This window comes from Mixophyes fleayi, chromosome 12 (genome assembly GCF_038048845.1).
Source record: "Mixophyes fleayi isolate aMixFle1 chromosome 12, aMixFle1.hap1, whole genome shotgun sequence".
Classification (NCBI taxonomy): domain Eukaryota; kingdom Metazoa; phylum Chordata; class Amphibia; order Anura; family Limnodynastidae; genus Mixophyes; species Mixophyes fleayi.
In genome coordinates this window covers 75,808,892-75,826,859 of record NC_134413.1, presented here as the reverse complement: position 1 = coordinate 75,826,859, position 17,968 = coordinate 75,808,892, and the positions used below count along the sequence as shown (strand labels likewise).

The window sequence follows — 17,968 nt, the reverse complement described above, 5'->3', positions numbered from 1 at the left end:
TGCTCTCTCCCTCTGTCAAATGGCGATGGATTGCTGTGGAGGCGTGTATTTATAAAGTTGAAGTATCGCGAGAACCGAGTCCCGAGATCCGACGACGTCACAATGACGTTCGGCCTCGATTTGGATTCGGAATGGGCGGGAGAGTACCGAGCTGCTCAGCTCGGTACTCGGATATCCAAAGTTCGGGTGGGTTCGGTTCTCGGAGAACCGGACCCGCCCATCTCTAATTATGTCCCAGTTTGGAGATACATTCAAACCCAATCTCAGCCTGCCATGGTTAGTGCAGCTCAGAACATGCATTCGGTGTATGTCATGATGATAGATTTATGAAACAACGTGCTACCCATTCTTATACACTGACTAACTTACATGTATGTCTGCTCTTCAGAAATCTTCTCCCTCATGGAGATCATGTGACCTTTACGACATTCCTGTATACATAAATGCTGTTTGAAGAAAAGGAAGAAATGAAAGCGCATTATTAAGCCAAGTCCATGCACAGTAACTGTACACACAAATAAATGTAAATAAATAGCTTATATATACACATCATTGGTCTATTTGTTTGTCTGTCTGGTTATGCATTCGGACACCCCGGCGCCGATTGGGATGAAACCAATGCGAGGTGGTCCATTTGGATCGTGGCCAGGTTTTTAGGGGAGTTAGGGTCCCGGTCGGACCTCCCGTTGGTGTATGCTGGGCAGAACTTTGACCCGGGGAGCCTGATCTGGACCTTATACTGGACGGATTTGGATGATACTTAATATAAAATCAACAGTGTTGGAAGAGCTGCTAAGCTGCTAATTAGTTTTAAAAGGTTGACGATTCCATTCAACTCATTGATAACAACTTGAAGATTTAGACCTGGGTAACTTCCGCTAGTCATATAATAAAATATATAACATAACTAACAAAAACTGGACATTTAGGGGGGGCAAAATAGAAATTGAGGCTTAGCCCTACGTGTTATGTGCTTTGTATGTTTTACAATATGTAGATTGTGAGCTTACAAAAATGTTGTTGTTTTTGTGTGTAGGCATGCGTGTATTTGTGTACTTGTACACTGCTTTTGTGTCACATTTGCCCACCCTCCTGGAATGTCCGGGAGACTGCCAAACTCTGGGTAGGTCTCCTGGACTCCCGGAAGTGCAGACTCCAGCATCCTGCCCTCTTTATAGCGCAGGATGGGGGCATCGGTGACGTGACTTGCCGCAAATAGAATGACATAATTGTATCTTTTCATCGGGGGGCCAAATGACGCGTTTCACAGCTTCCCGTCCTCATCCACACTGCGAATTCACCTCCCCTGTGGGAACTGTGTCTGCGGGGGTGCAGACACAGTGTCCCAATTCAAAATATTTTAAAGCTGGAAGGAACGAGACATGATTCTGGTTTACAGATCAGCCATGTAAATATGGAAACATATGAATGATCCATGCTGCACTGCAATTAGTTCTCCCGCATGCTGCATGCCTACATAACAAAGAGTGCAGACATGTATATTAACTAATTTCAGTGCAGTCATATAGCATGTGCAACTCATATGTCTTTGGATGCAAAGCATTAAAAACAACATGCAAACAGACACGGACTGCACAACATAAGAGGAGACAGGAGATGGGGAATGGAGAAGTATGGTGCAGCCGGATGGATCTGTGTGAGTCTGTGTTTTTACATGTGCATGCGTGTGTCTCGGTGTCAATCACAGGGAACGAGCAGCTACCTGACAGGAAGTTACTCCTTAGCAAGGCAGGTGCTTTCTGGCTTGATAAACAGTGAGATAATTCAACCCTCATTCAGACAATGCTGCTTAGTGGCATCACCACATACTGTATGGCCAAATCTTACCAAATCTTGTCACCATTTACCGTATGACTAGACAGAGGGTGTCTACGCCGCTCCCCATGAATTTCCTTTTCATGCAAATGGGAAGCTTATGATGGAGGGGCATTGACACCCACTTGCGCTGTCTGAGTGGTAATATGCTGATTATAGCCATAGGTGTATGGTGCCTGTGCGGTAAGTATAATATCTCTTTACCTAAAACTAAATGTATTTGTTTTTTCATTAAAATACTCTATAGAGAATTGTATTCAAATGCTGGAAAATATTGAATTCTCCATATATGTTCTGTTCTTCTGTACATTATATAGTTGATATAGTTTGATAGATGTGTATTGATATAAATAATTAACAATTAAATGTAACATGGAGAGTACACAGATGGCCGTATACTAACCTGGAAATCTGTATAACAGGTCAGATAGTGCATCATGAAGCCAACCATGGTAATCCATTCCGCGACTACAGCTGACACATCACAGATCTAACAACAGAAAATGAGAGAAGACATCACGCATGTGCCCTGGTCAGTGGCAGTGGTTTTACAGCACGTACTCTGAAAGCATTAATAATCCCTTTGTGCCCGCTTGCTGCATATATGAGGTGGGTGACCAATAGGCCCTCTCCCTGGTGGAATATATTAACAGAACCAGAAAATAGTGGAGGTGTTGCTATGGGCAACACCTCCACTTTTCCTTTTACAAAGCTTTAGTAAAAGGTTCAGGTCTCTCAGTGGCTTTATCAAACCTTCTAAAAAAGTGGAGATGTTGCCCATAGCAGCCAGATTTTAGCTGTTATTTATTTAGTACATTCTAGAACATGAGAGCTGGAATCTGATTGGTTGCTATGGGCAACACTCCTACTTTTTCTTTTATGGAAACTTAGCAGCTTAGTTAGGCTAAGCAGCATATCCAGATACGCCTCTTAGAAGGTTTGATAAAGCCACCTTGAGATCTGAACCTTTTACTAAAGCTTTTAAAAAGGAAAAGTGGAGATGTTGCCCATAGCAACCAGATTCTAGCTGTTATTTATTTAGTACATTCTAGAACATGAGAGCTGGAATCTGATTGGTTGCTATAGGCAACGCCTCCTATCTCCTGCGAATGGCCTGATGTAAAGATGCATTTGGATAACATATATGTCATGCAATATCTTCCTTGGAACGCATAGTTAAATAAACTTACCTCAGCAAATTTGCTTCCTTGACACAGATCCATTAAAAGTGGAATCTTACACACTAAAACTGATAGGTAGATAGGTAAAGGAAAATAACATTGTTATACGGTATATACCATCATTTCCTGACTGGACATTAAGTAAACAGGTCTATGCTGATTACTACTACAGCTAGATAGACACAGGAAAATGTTATCCTTTGTGACCAGACAGTCTTCAATTCTCTTTTTACGAACCCTGTAGAGGTGAGCAGGAAAATGTGCAATGATTGGGTACCGTAGTACCCGGATATGTGATCAGTCAAACATTGGGATGACGTTTAGCTGCACATTGAGTAGAACTGAATTCTCCCCTTAGAATAAAACCAATTCCACCATTACACTGACTGAATACATGTGAAAGATACAAATAATTTGGCATAAAAAGGAGAGGGAGAAAATATGTTACTATCAAATTATATACTTCTTAGGAAGAGCGAGGAAGGGGCTGTAACTATCTGATATTACACCTCTCAGGAGAAGCAAGAAGGGGGCTGTTAATATATGATATTACACCTCTCAGGAGGAGCGAGGAGAGGGCTGTTACTATATGATATTACACCTCTCAGGAGGAGTGAGGAGGGTGCTGTAACTATCTGATATTACACCTCTCAGGAGGAGTGAGGAAGGGGCTGTAACTATCTGATATTACACCTCTCAGGAGGAGCGAGGAGAGGGCTGTAACTATCTGATATTACACCTCTCAGGAGGAGCGAGGAGAGGGCTGTTACTATCTAATATTACACCTCTCAGGAGGAGTGAGGAGGGTGCTGTAACTATCTGATATTACACCTCTCAGGAGGAGCGAGGAGGGTGCTGTAACTATCTGATATTACACCTCTCAGGAGGAGCGAGGAGGGTGCTGTAACTATCTGATATTACACCTCTCAGGAGGAGTGAGGAGAGGGCTGTTACTATCTGATATTACACCTCTCAGGAGGAGTGAGGAGAGGGCTGTTACTATCTGATATTACACCTCTCAGGAGGAGCGAGGAGGGTGCTGTAACTATCTGATATTACACCTCTCAGGAGGAGCGAGGAGGGTGCTGTAACTATCTGATATTACACCTCTCAGGAGGAGTGAGGAGAGGGCTGTTACTATCTGATATTACACCTCTCAGGAGGAGTGAGGAGAGGGCTGTTACTATCTGATATTACACCTCTCAGGAGGAGGGGGCTGTAACTATCTGATATTACACCTCTCAGGAGGAGCGAGGAGAGGGCTGTTACTATCTGATATTACACCTCTCAGGAGGAGTGAGGAGAGGGCTGTTACTATCTGATATTACACCTCTCAGGAGGAGTGAGGAGGGGGCTGTTACTATCTGATATTACACCTCTCAGGAGGAGTGAGGAGGGGGCTGTAACTATCTGATATTACACCTCTCAGGAGGAGCGAGGAGAGGGCTGTTACTATCTGATATTACACCTCTCAGGAGGAGTGAGGAGGGGGCTGTAACTATCTGATATTACACCTCTCAGGAGGAGCGAGGAGAGGGCTGTTACTATCTGATATTACACCTCTCAGGAGGAGTGAGGAGAGGGCTGTTACTATCTGATATTACACCTCTCAGGAGGAGTGAGGAGAGGGCTGTTACTATCTGATATTACACCTCTCAGGAGGAGGGGGCTGTAACTATCTGATATTACACCTCTCAGGAGGAGCGAGGAGAGGGCTGTTACTATCTGATATTACACCTCTCAGGAGGAGTGAGGAGAGGGCTGTTACTATCTGATATTACACCTCTCAGGAGGAGTGAGGAGGGGGCTGTTACTATCTGATATTACACCTCTCAGGAGGAGTGAGGAGGGGGCTGTAACTATCTGATATTACACCTCTCAGGAGGAGCGAGGAGAGGGCTGTTACTATCTGATATTACACCTCTCAGGAGGAGCGAGGAAGGGGCTGTAACTATTTGATATTACGCCTTTCAGGAAGAGCGAGGAGGGGGCTGTTACTATCTGATATTACACCTCTCAGGAGGAGTGAGGAGGGGGCTGTAACTATCTGATATTACACCTCTCAGGAGGAGCGAGGAGAGGGCTGTTACTATCTGATATTACACCTCTCAGGAGGAGTGAGGAGGGGGCTGTAACTATCTGATATTACACCTCTCAGGAGGAGCGAGGAGAGGGCTGTTACTATCTGATATTACACCTCTCAGGAGGAGTGAGGAGGGGGATGTTGCTATCTGATATTACACCTCTCAGGAGGAGCGAGGAGAGGGCTGTTACTATCTGATATTACACCTCTCAGGAGGAGCGAGGAGAGGGCTGTTACTATCTGATATTACACCTCTCAGGAGGAGTGAGGAGGGGGATGTTACTATCTGATATTACACCTCTCAGTAGGAGCGAGGAGAGGGCTGTTACTATCTGATATTACACCTCTCAGGAGAGGAGAGGGCTGTTACTATCTGATATTACACCTCTCAGGAGGAGTGAGGAGGGGGCTGTTGCTATCTGATATTACACCTCTCAGGAGGAGTGAGGAGAGGGCTGTAACTATCTGATATTACACCTCTCAGGAGAGGAGAGGGCTGTTACTATCTGATATTACACCTCTCAGGAGAGGAGAGGGCTGTAACTATCTGATATTACACCTCTCAGGAGAGGAGAGGGCTGTTACTATTTGATATTACACCTCTCAGGAGAGGAGAGGGCTGTTACTATCTGATATTACACCTCTCAGGAGGAGTGAGGAGAGGGCTGTTACTATCTGATATTACACCTCTCAGGAGAGGAGAGGGCTGTTACTATCTGATATTACACCTCTCAGTAGAGGAGAGGGCTGTTACTATCTGATATTACACCTCTCAGGAGGAGCGAGGAGAGGGCTGTTGCTATCTGATATTACACCTCTCAGGAGGAGTGAGGAGAGGGCTGTAACTATCTGATATTACACCTCTCAGGAGAGGAGAGGGCTGTTACTATCTGATATTACACCTCTCAGGAGAGGAGAGGGCTGTAACTATCTGATATTACACCTCTCAGGAGAGGAGAGGGCTGTTACTATCTGATATTACACCTCTCAGGAGAGGAGAGGGCTGTTACTATCTGATATTACACCTCTCAGGAGAGGAGAGGGCTGTTACTATCTGATATTACACCTCTCAGGAGGGGAGAGGAGCAGGATGTTATAATTTGACATTAGACCTCTCAGGAGGAGAGGGTTAATAAAATCTTATATTAAACAGCTGAATCTCAGTTTGCTACTTTGCTGATCACTTGTAAAGGATACAGATAAGAAGAGTCATGGCCATCAGTGCAGATAACACCATCCGTATGTGGCATGTATACCGGCTGCTGAATGATATTTTATATAAGTAGATGGACTGGAAGATGTTATATAATACACCAAATCCAAACGCCACTGCTGCTCCAGACCTGTGGATATATGGATGGGGTTCCCACTGCAACATAAACATAATTCTGTTAGGATATAATACGACTTTCTGTGTAGAATTATGCTGCATAATATCAGATAGCTCATTATAATTATAACACACAAGGGCTTCCAATTCTAAAATAAGCAACTGTCATTAATAGTGTTATTATCTTAGCCATGTTTTGATGTTAGCATGGCGCCCCCTACTGCAAGCTCAGGAATTCCTTGACCATATAGAAACACTTGGCTGCTGACTGGTATTATACAGTGTATGACCTTTGGTGCCTCTGGGTCTGCATGGGGTAATGACGTTTCCTGTAGCAGCTTTTGCAAGGAACAAAACTTTGAGTTTGAAGCACCCCCAGCGCTCCAAACATATGACGAAAAAGTTGTGCACCAGAAAAGCTTACTTCTGTGGGTAATGATCTAAAGTGATCTACTTTCTACATAATCTAATGGTAATTTCTTTATATTCATTCTCCTGGATCTCTCTGCTGCTTTTGATACTGTTGATCACGCTCTTCTCCTACACACCCTTCACTCCGTCGGCCTTCATGACACAGTCCGTTTCTTTAGTGTTTCTACCTCTGGCACATCCTCTCCTCCGGTCCCCCTATCTGTTGGGGTCCCACAAGTCTGTGCTCTTGGCCCTTTACTTTTTTAATTGTACACCTGTTCTCTTGGGGCACTAATTCACTCATTCAGCCTCCAATACCACCTCTATGTGGATGACACCCAAATCTATCTCTCTTCTCCTGACCTCTCTCCTATACTATTTTGTGTAACCAACTGTCTTTCTGCTATCTCCACATGGATGTCCCAACGCTACCTAAAGCTTAACATTTCCAAAACAGAGATTATTATCTTCCCTTCTGCCAGAGTCACCACCTGCCCTCAAATCTCCCTCACTGTCAATAACACCACAATATCCGCAATCTCCCAAGCCCGCTGCCTTGGTATCACACCTGTCTCAACCCTCTGCTTTATTCCTCACATCCAGACTCTCTCCCAGTCCTGTCGACTCCACCTTTAGAACATTGCCAGAATACGCCCTTTTCTTACTCAATATGCTACCAAAACTCTTATCCATTCTCTCATCTTCTCCCGTCTTGACTATTGCAACCTCCTGCTATCTGGCATTCCTAACACCCATATATCCACACTTCAATCCATCCTAAATGCTGCTGCAAGACTGATCTTCCTCTCTCAATGCTCCACATCTGCTGCATCACTTTGCGAATCCCTACACTGGCTCCCTGTGTCCTCCAGAATCAAATTCAAATTACTCACCATTACCTACAAAGCCCTCAACAACACTACCCCTCCATACATCTCAAATCTCATATCAAAATACTCTCCCTCCTGTCCTCTTAGATCTATCTCTGACCTGCCCCTTGTTACGTCTCTGGTAACCACCTCTCTCTCCTGCCTACAAGACTTCTCCTGTGCTGTTTCCCACTTATGGAATTCCCTACCACGCTCAATCAGAATGCTTAGAAGAGGTGACCTCATCCTCTATAACACTGTTCACACTAATGGACCCTCATAACTTTCCCAATCTCCACTCTGAGCCACACTCGCTAATCTTCTTTCAGCTGTGCCCTCTTCCCTTTAGAATGTAAGCTCTCTAATGAGCAGGGTCCTTCATACCCTTTGTATTCATGTCTCCATTCATTTTGTCTGCCTTATCTGTTGTTGTTTTACGTATGTCCTGTTTTATGTATGTCCTTGTCTTCCCTACTGTACGGCGCTGTGGAGCACTGTGGCGCCTTACAAATCTACAACAATAATAATAATAATGTCTGCTGAGTCAGACATTTCTCACAATGTGCCCAGCTCAAAAATGTAGTACTTTTATCAGGCGTACAAATGTGTCTACTTACTATTAAATAATTATGTAATGAAATGTTATATACACAAGAATAATGTGCTGACAGTTAATAAATGCTAAAGGCACATTTTCAATATAAAATGTAATGATATATATATATATATATATATAACACCATCTTTAATTGAAAATACTGATTTACGTTCTCAATCCTTACGTGTAACGCAGGGATGCTCCTAAATCGTCAGCTTCCTCTTGCCCATTATTCTTCAATACATCTAATTTTCACACAAGTGAGTATAACACAACATTTCGGGGGTATTCCTCCCCCCCCCCCCTTCCTCAGGAGTATGATGAATAACCACATGATACTCTTAGCAGTGTTTTGTAGGCTATTCGATTACCAATCAACAAAATTAAACCCATGTACACGATGGGGGCCACAGTTAATTTTCAAGTATACTCATAAAAATGAGGTTGATAGAAGTACATTTACAGAGGAGAAGGTCCTAACAGATCTCTCAAAACTGAAAGTGGATAAATCAATGGGGCCAGATGGGCTACATTCAAGGATTCTGAAAGAGTTTAAAGGGGTGCTGGTAACACCGTTAACAGAATTATTCAATCAGTCACTAGCTACAGGACTAGAAAAGAGTGAATGTAGCCCCACTGCACAAAAGTGGAAACAAGGAAGAGGCAACTACAGACCAGTGATCCTTACATCGGTAGTAGCGAAATTTATGGAAACACTCTTAAAAGAAAGAGTTGTAGAATATCTCAAATCCAGTAACTGACAGGATCCCAAACAGCATGGATCTACTGGGGGGAGATCATGTCAAACAAATCTTATTGACTTTTTTGACTGGCTGACTAAAGAAATAGAAGGATATAAATACATAAGAGACTGTACAAAGAATGGCAACTAAAATGGTGCATGGTCTAGAAGCACAAAACTTACCCAACTAAAAGATATGTATAGTTTGAAGCAGAGAAGGGAATGGGGGGGTATGATAGAAACTTTCAAATATATCAAGGGTTATAACAAGGTACAGGAGGGAAACATTCTACAAAGGAAGAGAAGTATTAGAACACGAGGACATGCACTGACACTGGGGGGAAGAGAAGTATTAGAACACGAGGACATGCACCGACACTGGGGGGAAGTAGTTTCAGATTAAATGTGAGGAAAAACTACTTCACAGAAACGGTAGTGGATAAGTGGAATATTAGCCTCTACCACCATTAGAGGTGTTAGAGGCGAATACAGTACAGCAATTTAAACATGCTTGGGATAGACAAGCCGAAGTCGGGGTCACAGACACAGGTTCCAATCGAGAGGCAAGCTAGGTCATTTCACAGACATGATTAAACTGCAGCAAACAGCAGGGAAAGCTAGAACAGGTAAGACCTGGCAGTGATTACTGCCCAAAGTGGGGTTTAAATAGCTTAAAGTGTGTTTGTCATGTGACAGGAATCACATGACTGAAACCAGGAAATGATGTGAGAGGTCACATGAATACACCGTTTAAATTAACCAGGAAGTCAAGCCAGAGATGACTGCAAGCTCAGAGAATTAGGCCAGTTTTGTATCTAGCCAAAGATATCATATCATCATTCCAGATATCTTATCCAATCAGACATTCATAATCTATAAAGGCCCACTGTCCACCCTCTTCAGAGACACCCCGAACCCTGATCTTTAGGAGACCAATCTACCGATACTCCTACGCAATGATTATTCCCTCTTGTGGCTCCCATACTTAATTTTTCCTTATTTCTTGTGTGTTCCTCAAACATGCTGGTGTATCATAAATCAAGGGTAATAATTACAAACGATTATCACCCTTCACTTTGTGTCATTACAGTGCTCCTCTCAGTATATGCGTTACCTGATAAGCCACTCAGTCATTTAATCCTAACTAGAGCCTGACTACTGCCACTGTCTTTTCCATTGTTTCCATTATTCAACAACCACATTATTAAACTTCACTTGCTTAACATTTAGAGTTTCATGGCAACGCCCCAAAGCAAAATCGGGTTAAGGGACTGGCCTGTAATTTTTGATACACAAATATATTTCATATTGAATATTTTACACGATCAACCAACCGGAAATGCAGCGACTACTAATGTTCCAATACTCGATATCCATCCAATGGCGAGCAGTATTTTCTGCAATAGGGGATGGTGTATTTCCTTGTTAGCAGCCTGAATGGTCATGAATCTGTACAGAATGTACGTTGTAACAGCTCCTGAAATAGAAACAATTATTAGCCCTTAGCTTTCATATGTGTCGTTTATATTCATAGTGCTTAATGATATAAACTAGTAACCAATAAATACATTTATCATGCCTGTTCCTGGTTCCCCATGGTATGATTACATACAATGTAATGTCACTACAACGTCCAACTTACTAACGCCTTAAGACCACCCCACTTTGCGAATTTAAACATTTCCATTTTTTTCCCAAAACTAGCGCCCGGTTTTACTTAAATTAATCATGAGAATCAGGGGACACCGTGGCTGTTTTATTACACATGGCACTCTTGTGTGGTTCAATATTTTTATTATGTTGGATGATGTTCCCCTGGAAATGCTGTTTTCCGAAGACATGGTACTAGAAGACACGAAATGTAGCTTAATGAAAGTACGTGCGCCCTCAAGCAAACAGGGAAATCCACTTAAATGCGGCCTTTAAGTGCTCTCAATCGTGCCCCTAATCGGTATTCAACAAGGAACGCAACCAATCCACCCCTTTCCTCCCATCAGTTGATGTTAAATTTTGCGTCCCTGCATGTGTCATCATCTTGGTCAACAAATCCATGTGTCTACCCATTAAACGGGATGTATTTGTGCGAAATTAGTTGTGTGATGTCACTAGCGGACATTTATACTCTGGATTTGAACTTTTGTTTGGTTAGAAATTAACCTTAGAGAGTGGAGAGAGATTGAGTGAGATGATGATGATGATGATGATGATGATGATGATGAAAGACTCAAGTTGTTTATTGAGAGAATTTCACGGTTCTTTTGGAGAGTTTGTTTCCTAATGATAAGATTGGGGCATTTATTCAAATAGTTGCTTGTTGATTTACCAGCATTGCGGGAGATCTGCCTCTCTTAGATGTTAAGTTATGAAGCCCACCATCACCCACCAGTTTCCTTGTCCCGGGAATAGGCTAGCAGTTTACCCAATTCATCGTTGAGAACTCTGGAGCCCAGGCTCTAGAACCTTGCTGTGAATGGAACTTTACCAAGACCTTGGTGGCTGGGGTCTTAGCGTTTAAAGCCGTGCACTTCCTCACAACAGACGGGGAATATTTCTGGACTAAGCAGCATCGTAGGACTCACGAATTGGAGACCTGCTCTAAACGTTTTCCTTGCTGGAGTAAAAGGTTTCTGAGAATGTTCTCACCATGTTCATGTTTAATGTATGTGTTTGCATAAATGTTTTAATATATTCTCAATCGTAAAGCACTGCAGAATGTGTTGGCGCTAATTAAATCAATTTAAATATTCATGTTGTATAATGCACATGACCTCGTGATTCGTTCATGACATTCCAGTTGATGGGGCTAATAGGGTAGAGTGTTGGGCGGCCAAAGAGTGTTCCAAAGTTAGCCATCGTTGAGAGAGCACATCTGCACCATACATCAGGTCAACAGGGGGCTACATTTAGTAAGGGGGAACACTGATTTTTCGCTGTTATACATCGGCAATCCACTTACCAAGAATAGCAGACACGGTGAGGACCGCTGCAAACACAATCGCCTCCGGATAAAAGTTTCCCATTTCGCTGTAAGACAAAACAAATCATTGGGATTTAATATGATGTCGTTGGCAACATTTCTTCATGTAAAACCATTTCCTGAGTGTATTTCCTTAAATTTTCAGACAGTTCACAGTAACATGTTTCAAATTCCCATCCCCAATTGTCCAGCCCAGCAAAAACATTAATAACTATTCCCTTTAGCTCCACACATTTTATGATTGTGACTTGTGTCTCCTACAGTGTGCCAGTCGGTCTCTGTCTGCCATCTCTCATCTGCCCACGTCCTCTGGGGAACCCACATGGTGGGAACAGTAAAAATGTCATATCAGAGACCAACCCAATCCCTCTTTAGAACCTCTTCTTTCGTTAAGTTAAACGTTAGCATTGATCGACTACAATACTGCTTATAATCATGAACATGAACTGGACGGTTCCATAAAATGATACTGGATAGTGCAAAATATGTCCCTTTATTAAAGTAGGGATGGAGTTGGATTTCCAGCACCTCTGACCAGTCTGGAAAAATTAAGAAGACTCAAGTATCCAACAGGCTTAGACTCACATCAACGTATTCACGGCATTATTAAGGGTTCAGACCGCCCTAGAGTAATAAGTAGAGATGGGCGGGTCCGGTTCTCCGAGAACCGAACCCACCCGAACTTTGGGTATCCGAGTACCGAGCTGAGCAGCTCGGTACTCTCCCGCCCATTCCGAATCCAAATCGAGGCCGAACGTCATTGTGACGTTGTCGGATCTCGGGACTCGGTTCTCGCGATACTTCAACTTTATAAATACACGCCTCCACAGCAATCCATCGCCATTTGACAGAGGGAGAGAGCAGGGTGTAGTCATAGGCTAATTAGAGCAGGGACAGAGAATACAATATTGTTCTTGCAATTGCTCTAACCAAAATCGCTAGTGCAGAGAGGAGGATAGAGGTTTATTATTTTTTCTTCATATTTGGCACTCCCCAGCGCTTTTGGGGTGTCCCCCATAATTGTGCATTAATATTTCTGGCTGTCAAAAGTCATATCTGTCAGCAGTATCTACTAAATAATTTGTAGCACACCTCAGTGCTTTTGGGGTGTCCTCCCTAATTGTGCATTAATATTTCTGGCTGTCAAAAGTCATATCTGTCAGCAGTATCTACTAAATAATTTTTAGCACTCCTCAGTGCTTTTGGGGTGTCCTCCCTAATTGTGCATTAATATTTCTGGCTGTCAAAAGTCATAACTGTCAGCAGAATCTACTAAATAATTTTTAGCACTCCTCAGTGCTTTTGGGGTGTCCTCCCTAATTGTGCATTAATATTTCTGGCTGTCAAAAGTCATAACTGTCAGCAGAATCTACTAAATAATTTTTAGCACTCCCCAGTGGTTTGCGCTCAGAATGGATTCAAAGCAGTCCACATATGATCTGAATGAGCAACCAGGTTCTGTCACCAGTCCTGATGTTAGTGTTCCCAGTACGTCATCTGGCCAAGGCGATGTCAAACAACAGAGTGTTTTCAAATTAGTGCAAAAAACAAAAACCAAAAAAAAATTTACTGTATTGAAGCGAAAAAGAAGTGTAACTGAGCAAAAGTTAAGTGACGATAAAAATTTTTTTGCAAGCATGCCATTCTACACACGCAGTGGCAAAGAGAGAATGAGGCCTTCACCTTTGGCTATTAGTGGCAGATCCCAAAAAGTTACCCAGCCTACAATTGGTGCACAACTACTGTTACGCGTCAAAGCCGAGCTGCAAGATAACAGTGAGGCATTACAGGAGAATATTTGCTCTGATTCACAAATGACAACAATCCCTGTGGAGAGTCCATCCAACAGTGGGATGTCTAATCGTGAGCATTCTGCTGATGTGTGCCTTAATAGCCCGAGTGTAGCCGGTGATACCCAAATTGAGGATGCCACTTTGGAATTAGAAGAGGATGAGGGGGAGATTTGTGTAGGCGACGAGGGCGCTAATGATGATGTTGATGATTATGATGCAGACAGATACCAAATTGCCTTTCTCAATTTCTATTTATATTCTAGATTATATAACGGCTGAATAGTTTTCTATTTTACTCCTAGTGGAGAGAGGATCTGATGCAGACAGATACCAAACTGCCTTTGTCCATTTCAATTTATATTGTACAGTATATAACGGCTGAATTTATTAGTATTTTATACAAGTGGAGGGGGGCCTAGAGAGACAGAAACCAAACTGTCTTTCTCCATGTCAATTAATATTGTACAGTCTATAATGGCTGAATTTATTAGTATTTTATACAAGTGGAGGGGGGCCTTGAGAGACAGAAACCAAACTGGCTTTTTCCATTTCTTTACATATTTAACTATAAGTGTAGGGTGTAATATACATTCAAAGACGATGGCTGCATTGCCAATATGCATAGATGGAGAGGAAGACAATCTGTTTTGTGTGTAGAATAGGCCTACCAACGAAGAATTAAACTGTTTTTTTGGATGATTTATTACCTCAACAATTAGATTACTTGTCTCTAAAACAGTTGGAGCACTAAATTGGGTTAATTTAGGCCCAAAAACATGGATTTTCCCAAAAAATAGCAAAACAAAACCAAACAAAACCAAAACCAAAACCAAAACACGCAATGGCGGTTTTGCAAAACCAAAACCAAAACACGACGGTAATCCAGATCCAAAACCGAATCCAAAACCAAAACACGGGGGTCAGTGACCATCTCTAGTAATAAGCTCGTATCTCCCCCTCGACAGGCTAATACACAGTAGGCAAAAACAAACTTGTCCTTAATTTAAAATCCGGGTCCCCACCACCAACATTACAGAATGGTAGAAAAAGGAGTCAAGATTTGTAATAATTTTCAATAAAGAACCATCTTGTTCCTCTCTCTCCTTCCTGTGTTTTTGAAGCTCAGCGGTAGGCATGAAGGTGGAGCTGGGGACATATGGCTTGTCAAAAAATGAACCCATCTGTGCGCTAAGGTAATATAGATTGTAAGCTCCTCGTCTTTGGCTTCTCGCCTTTTGGCTAAGATCGGGGGTGTATGATTATGTATGGTGCGGGGCTTAAATAATGATTAAATATACTTTGTAAAGTGCTTAGTAATTTGTAGGAGCTTGTTAAGTCACTGTTAATAAAAATATTTCATCTTGATAACCTGTTTTGCAAAACATCCTGTGTTTTCTAAACTAAGTCCAGAAATACTCAGCTATAAAAAAACAGTAACTTTATTATTAAACAGAAAATTGTTATCTAGGTTGTTTAAGTAAAATTTGGTTTAAAAGTTTGCTGTTGAAATAAATATCCACACGCAGTACGGTAATATTTGCATCGTGTCTCTATACCTCAAATGAAATCGCTCTCCAGTATATTATAAACTATAGAAAGCTTTGTGGACCGACACCAAAACCAGGTATTTTGCCTAATGATAAATAGCACATACTGGTGTTGCCATGCCTAATACCTCATTGCCTGCTTCATCACATTCTCAGTACTTTTTGCCCCTGGTCACCCCCCCCCCCCCCCCTATGATGTCATACCCCACCCCCAGATGATGTCAACATATATTTAGCCATAAGGTCACTCCTGCAAGCTATTGTATTGATTGACAGTAGAACTGAAAGAATTCTGGGGAAAAGAAGATAAACAATGGAATCTCTACTGAATGGGGAGCTCTGCGAGCATCCTTGCAAACACCAAAACAGAAACTAGGAAAAGTCTTACTTAATATTCTATACATTCATATTTCAATATTTATAGTATACAAAGAAAAAAACATATATTGTTATAGTTCCTTTTAACTAATAGTGTTGTAATCAATAGTAATCAACATCTTCTTCTTACGTGATTAGGATTTCAATAATTGTGAAACGAAGGTAATGATAAACATTATACGAATAACACAGTGTTAACTACCGAGTAGTATAAAGGATTAGTGTGATATATCACTTATTGCATAGATATATTATATAATATTGGAACATGTTGCTCTTACCTGATGTACACGAGAAGCGTTGAAGCATGTCCTTGGTTTATAGTCAAGAAGTATGCCAAAAATAGACCTCCCAAAGTCCAAAAGACCCAAAAAATAGGCAGAATAGCCAACCCTTCCAGCTCCATCACTCCAAGGTTCAGGTCAACTGCTAACTGTTGCATCAGAGCTTTAAGCCCTTGGGACTAAGCCTCCATTATTACATAACTAGCAGCATGTAGTGTACAAAGTGATGTCTACTCACCAGTGACACAGACTTTTAAAGGGCCAACTAGATTTAGTTTTAGCCTTACAACTGAGTAATCCCTCTAGACATTAGTGTAATTTAGAATTATTAGAGCCACTTATTAGCTGGTGCACCTATGACACTCCCCTGACCATCTAATACCTGTACCTGGTGCTACCTCCTCACTGTCACAATTAATAATAATACTCTTAATGAAATGGGCTGCTTCAACTGTTGCCCCATAGGTTTGATTCGGAATTCAGATTAAGCAACAGAATGTTCACAAAATCACACTTGTTGCGACATAGAATCTTTTCTGAACATACAATGCTGGTGTAATATGACCTCAAAAACTTCAGCGAGTTAATCAACAAAAAAACTTTCACTGATAAAGATAGATAAAAGTTATCTTCTTATTGTGTCTATAAAGAAGTGAAAGTGTAGTCAGCACAAACAGAGAATATAATTATCTCTACTGAAAACGCCACTTTGAGACTCTTCAATGAACAATGGAGTTCGTTATTTTTTTAATGTTTTTAAAAGGCAAAATGCAGATTATTCTTAGTAGACTTATAGGTTGGAAAGCACTTTTTAATTAACAAACTTCCAGCTCAATTCTTGAAATACAACATAAATGTTCTGCGTGGATTCTGGCACATTAAAATGTATCACATTTTTAAAGATCCACTTAACAATAGAGTATTAAATACGACAGGATTAGAGTTAAACAGTTATTGGGATGTCGTTCTGTTTCATAATAAATAAATAAATTCATAATAAAATTCCTTTCTGCTTCTATTCATTTTATGGATCGGTTAATTATTTAATCTGTATTTATTTCCTGTTTTTCTAACCATTAACATTGTGAAATGATTATTTGGATACTTAGCCAGGATGGGGTTAATGTACTGTTGTCCCTCTGTGTAATAGTTATGTCTCCTGGTATTGTCCAGTTCCTCCTCTCACTAACGTCTCTTCTCCAACTGACAACTCCAGCTGCTAACGGTCAGTTATAACATTCTGCAGGGTGAACTATTACTTAATATTGTTTATCTCTCCATGTTGAGTCCATGCCCTGATCTTAAAGTGGACCCATCCCCTATCCATGAGAGGACGTCGTTTTGTGAGCTGTCTCTACACAGAACAATGATAGGTACACAGAACAATGATAGGTGCACAGAACACAGAACAGTGACAGGTACACAGAACACAGAACAGTGACAGGTACACAGAACATGGAACAGTGACAGGTACACAGAACACAGAACAGTGACAGGTACACAGAACAATGATAGGTGCACAGAACACAAAACAGTGACAGGTACACAGAACACAGAACAGTGACAGGTACACAGAACATGGAACAGTGACAGGTACACAGAACACAGAACAGTGACAGGTACACAAAACAGTGACAGGTACACAGAACAGTGACAGGTACACAGAACAGTGACAGGTGCACAGAACACAGAACAGTCACAGGTACACAGAACACAGAACAGTGACAGGTACACAGAACAGTGACAGGTACACAGAACAGTGACAGGTACACAGAACACAAAACAGTGGCAGGTACACAGAACACAGAACAGTGACAGGTACACAGAACAGTGACAGGTACACAGAACAGTGGCAGGTACACACACACAAAACAGTGACAGGTACACAGAATAGTGACAGGTACACAGAACACAGAACAATGACAGGTACACAGAACAG

General features: G+C 41.7%; 2 protein-coding genes across 2 annotated transcripts in view; one reads left to right on the top strand and one right to left on the bottom strand.

The window, feature by feature from the left end:
• Nucleotides 1–2,769, top strand: part of LOC142109299 (SLAM family member 5-like) — a 70,955-nt gene extending 68,186 nt beyond the window's left edge. Inside the window, exon 8 of the transcript XR_012680327.1 lies at nucleotides 2,259–2,769. The gene's annotated coding sequence lies outside the window, so the exon portion shown is untranslated. The remainder of the gene's footprint in view (nucleotides 1–2,258) is intronic.
• Nucleotides 240–17,485, bottom strand: LOC142108378 (DNA damage-regulated autophagy modulator protein 1-like). The gene is made up of 7 exons (XM_075192002.1): nucleotides 16,027–17,485; nucleotides 12,007–12,074; nucleotides 10,385–10,527; nucleotides 6,298–6,469; nucleotides 3,027–3,085; nucleotides 2,240–2,326; nucleotides 240–446 (listed from the first exon to the last, which is right to left on the bottom strand). The coding sequence occupies exons 1-7, from the start codon at nucleotides 16,185–16,187 to the stop codon at nucleotides 366–368; spliced, it is 771 nt and encodes a 256-aa protein (XP_075048103.1). The 5' UTR covers nucleotides 16,188–17,485; the 3' UTR covers nucleotides 240–365.
• Between the last annotated feature and the right edge of the window lie 483 nt (nucleotides 17,486–17,968).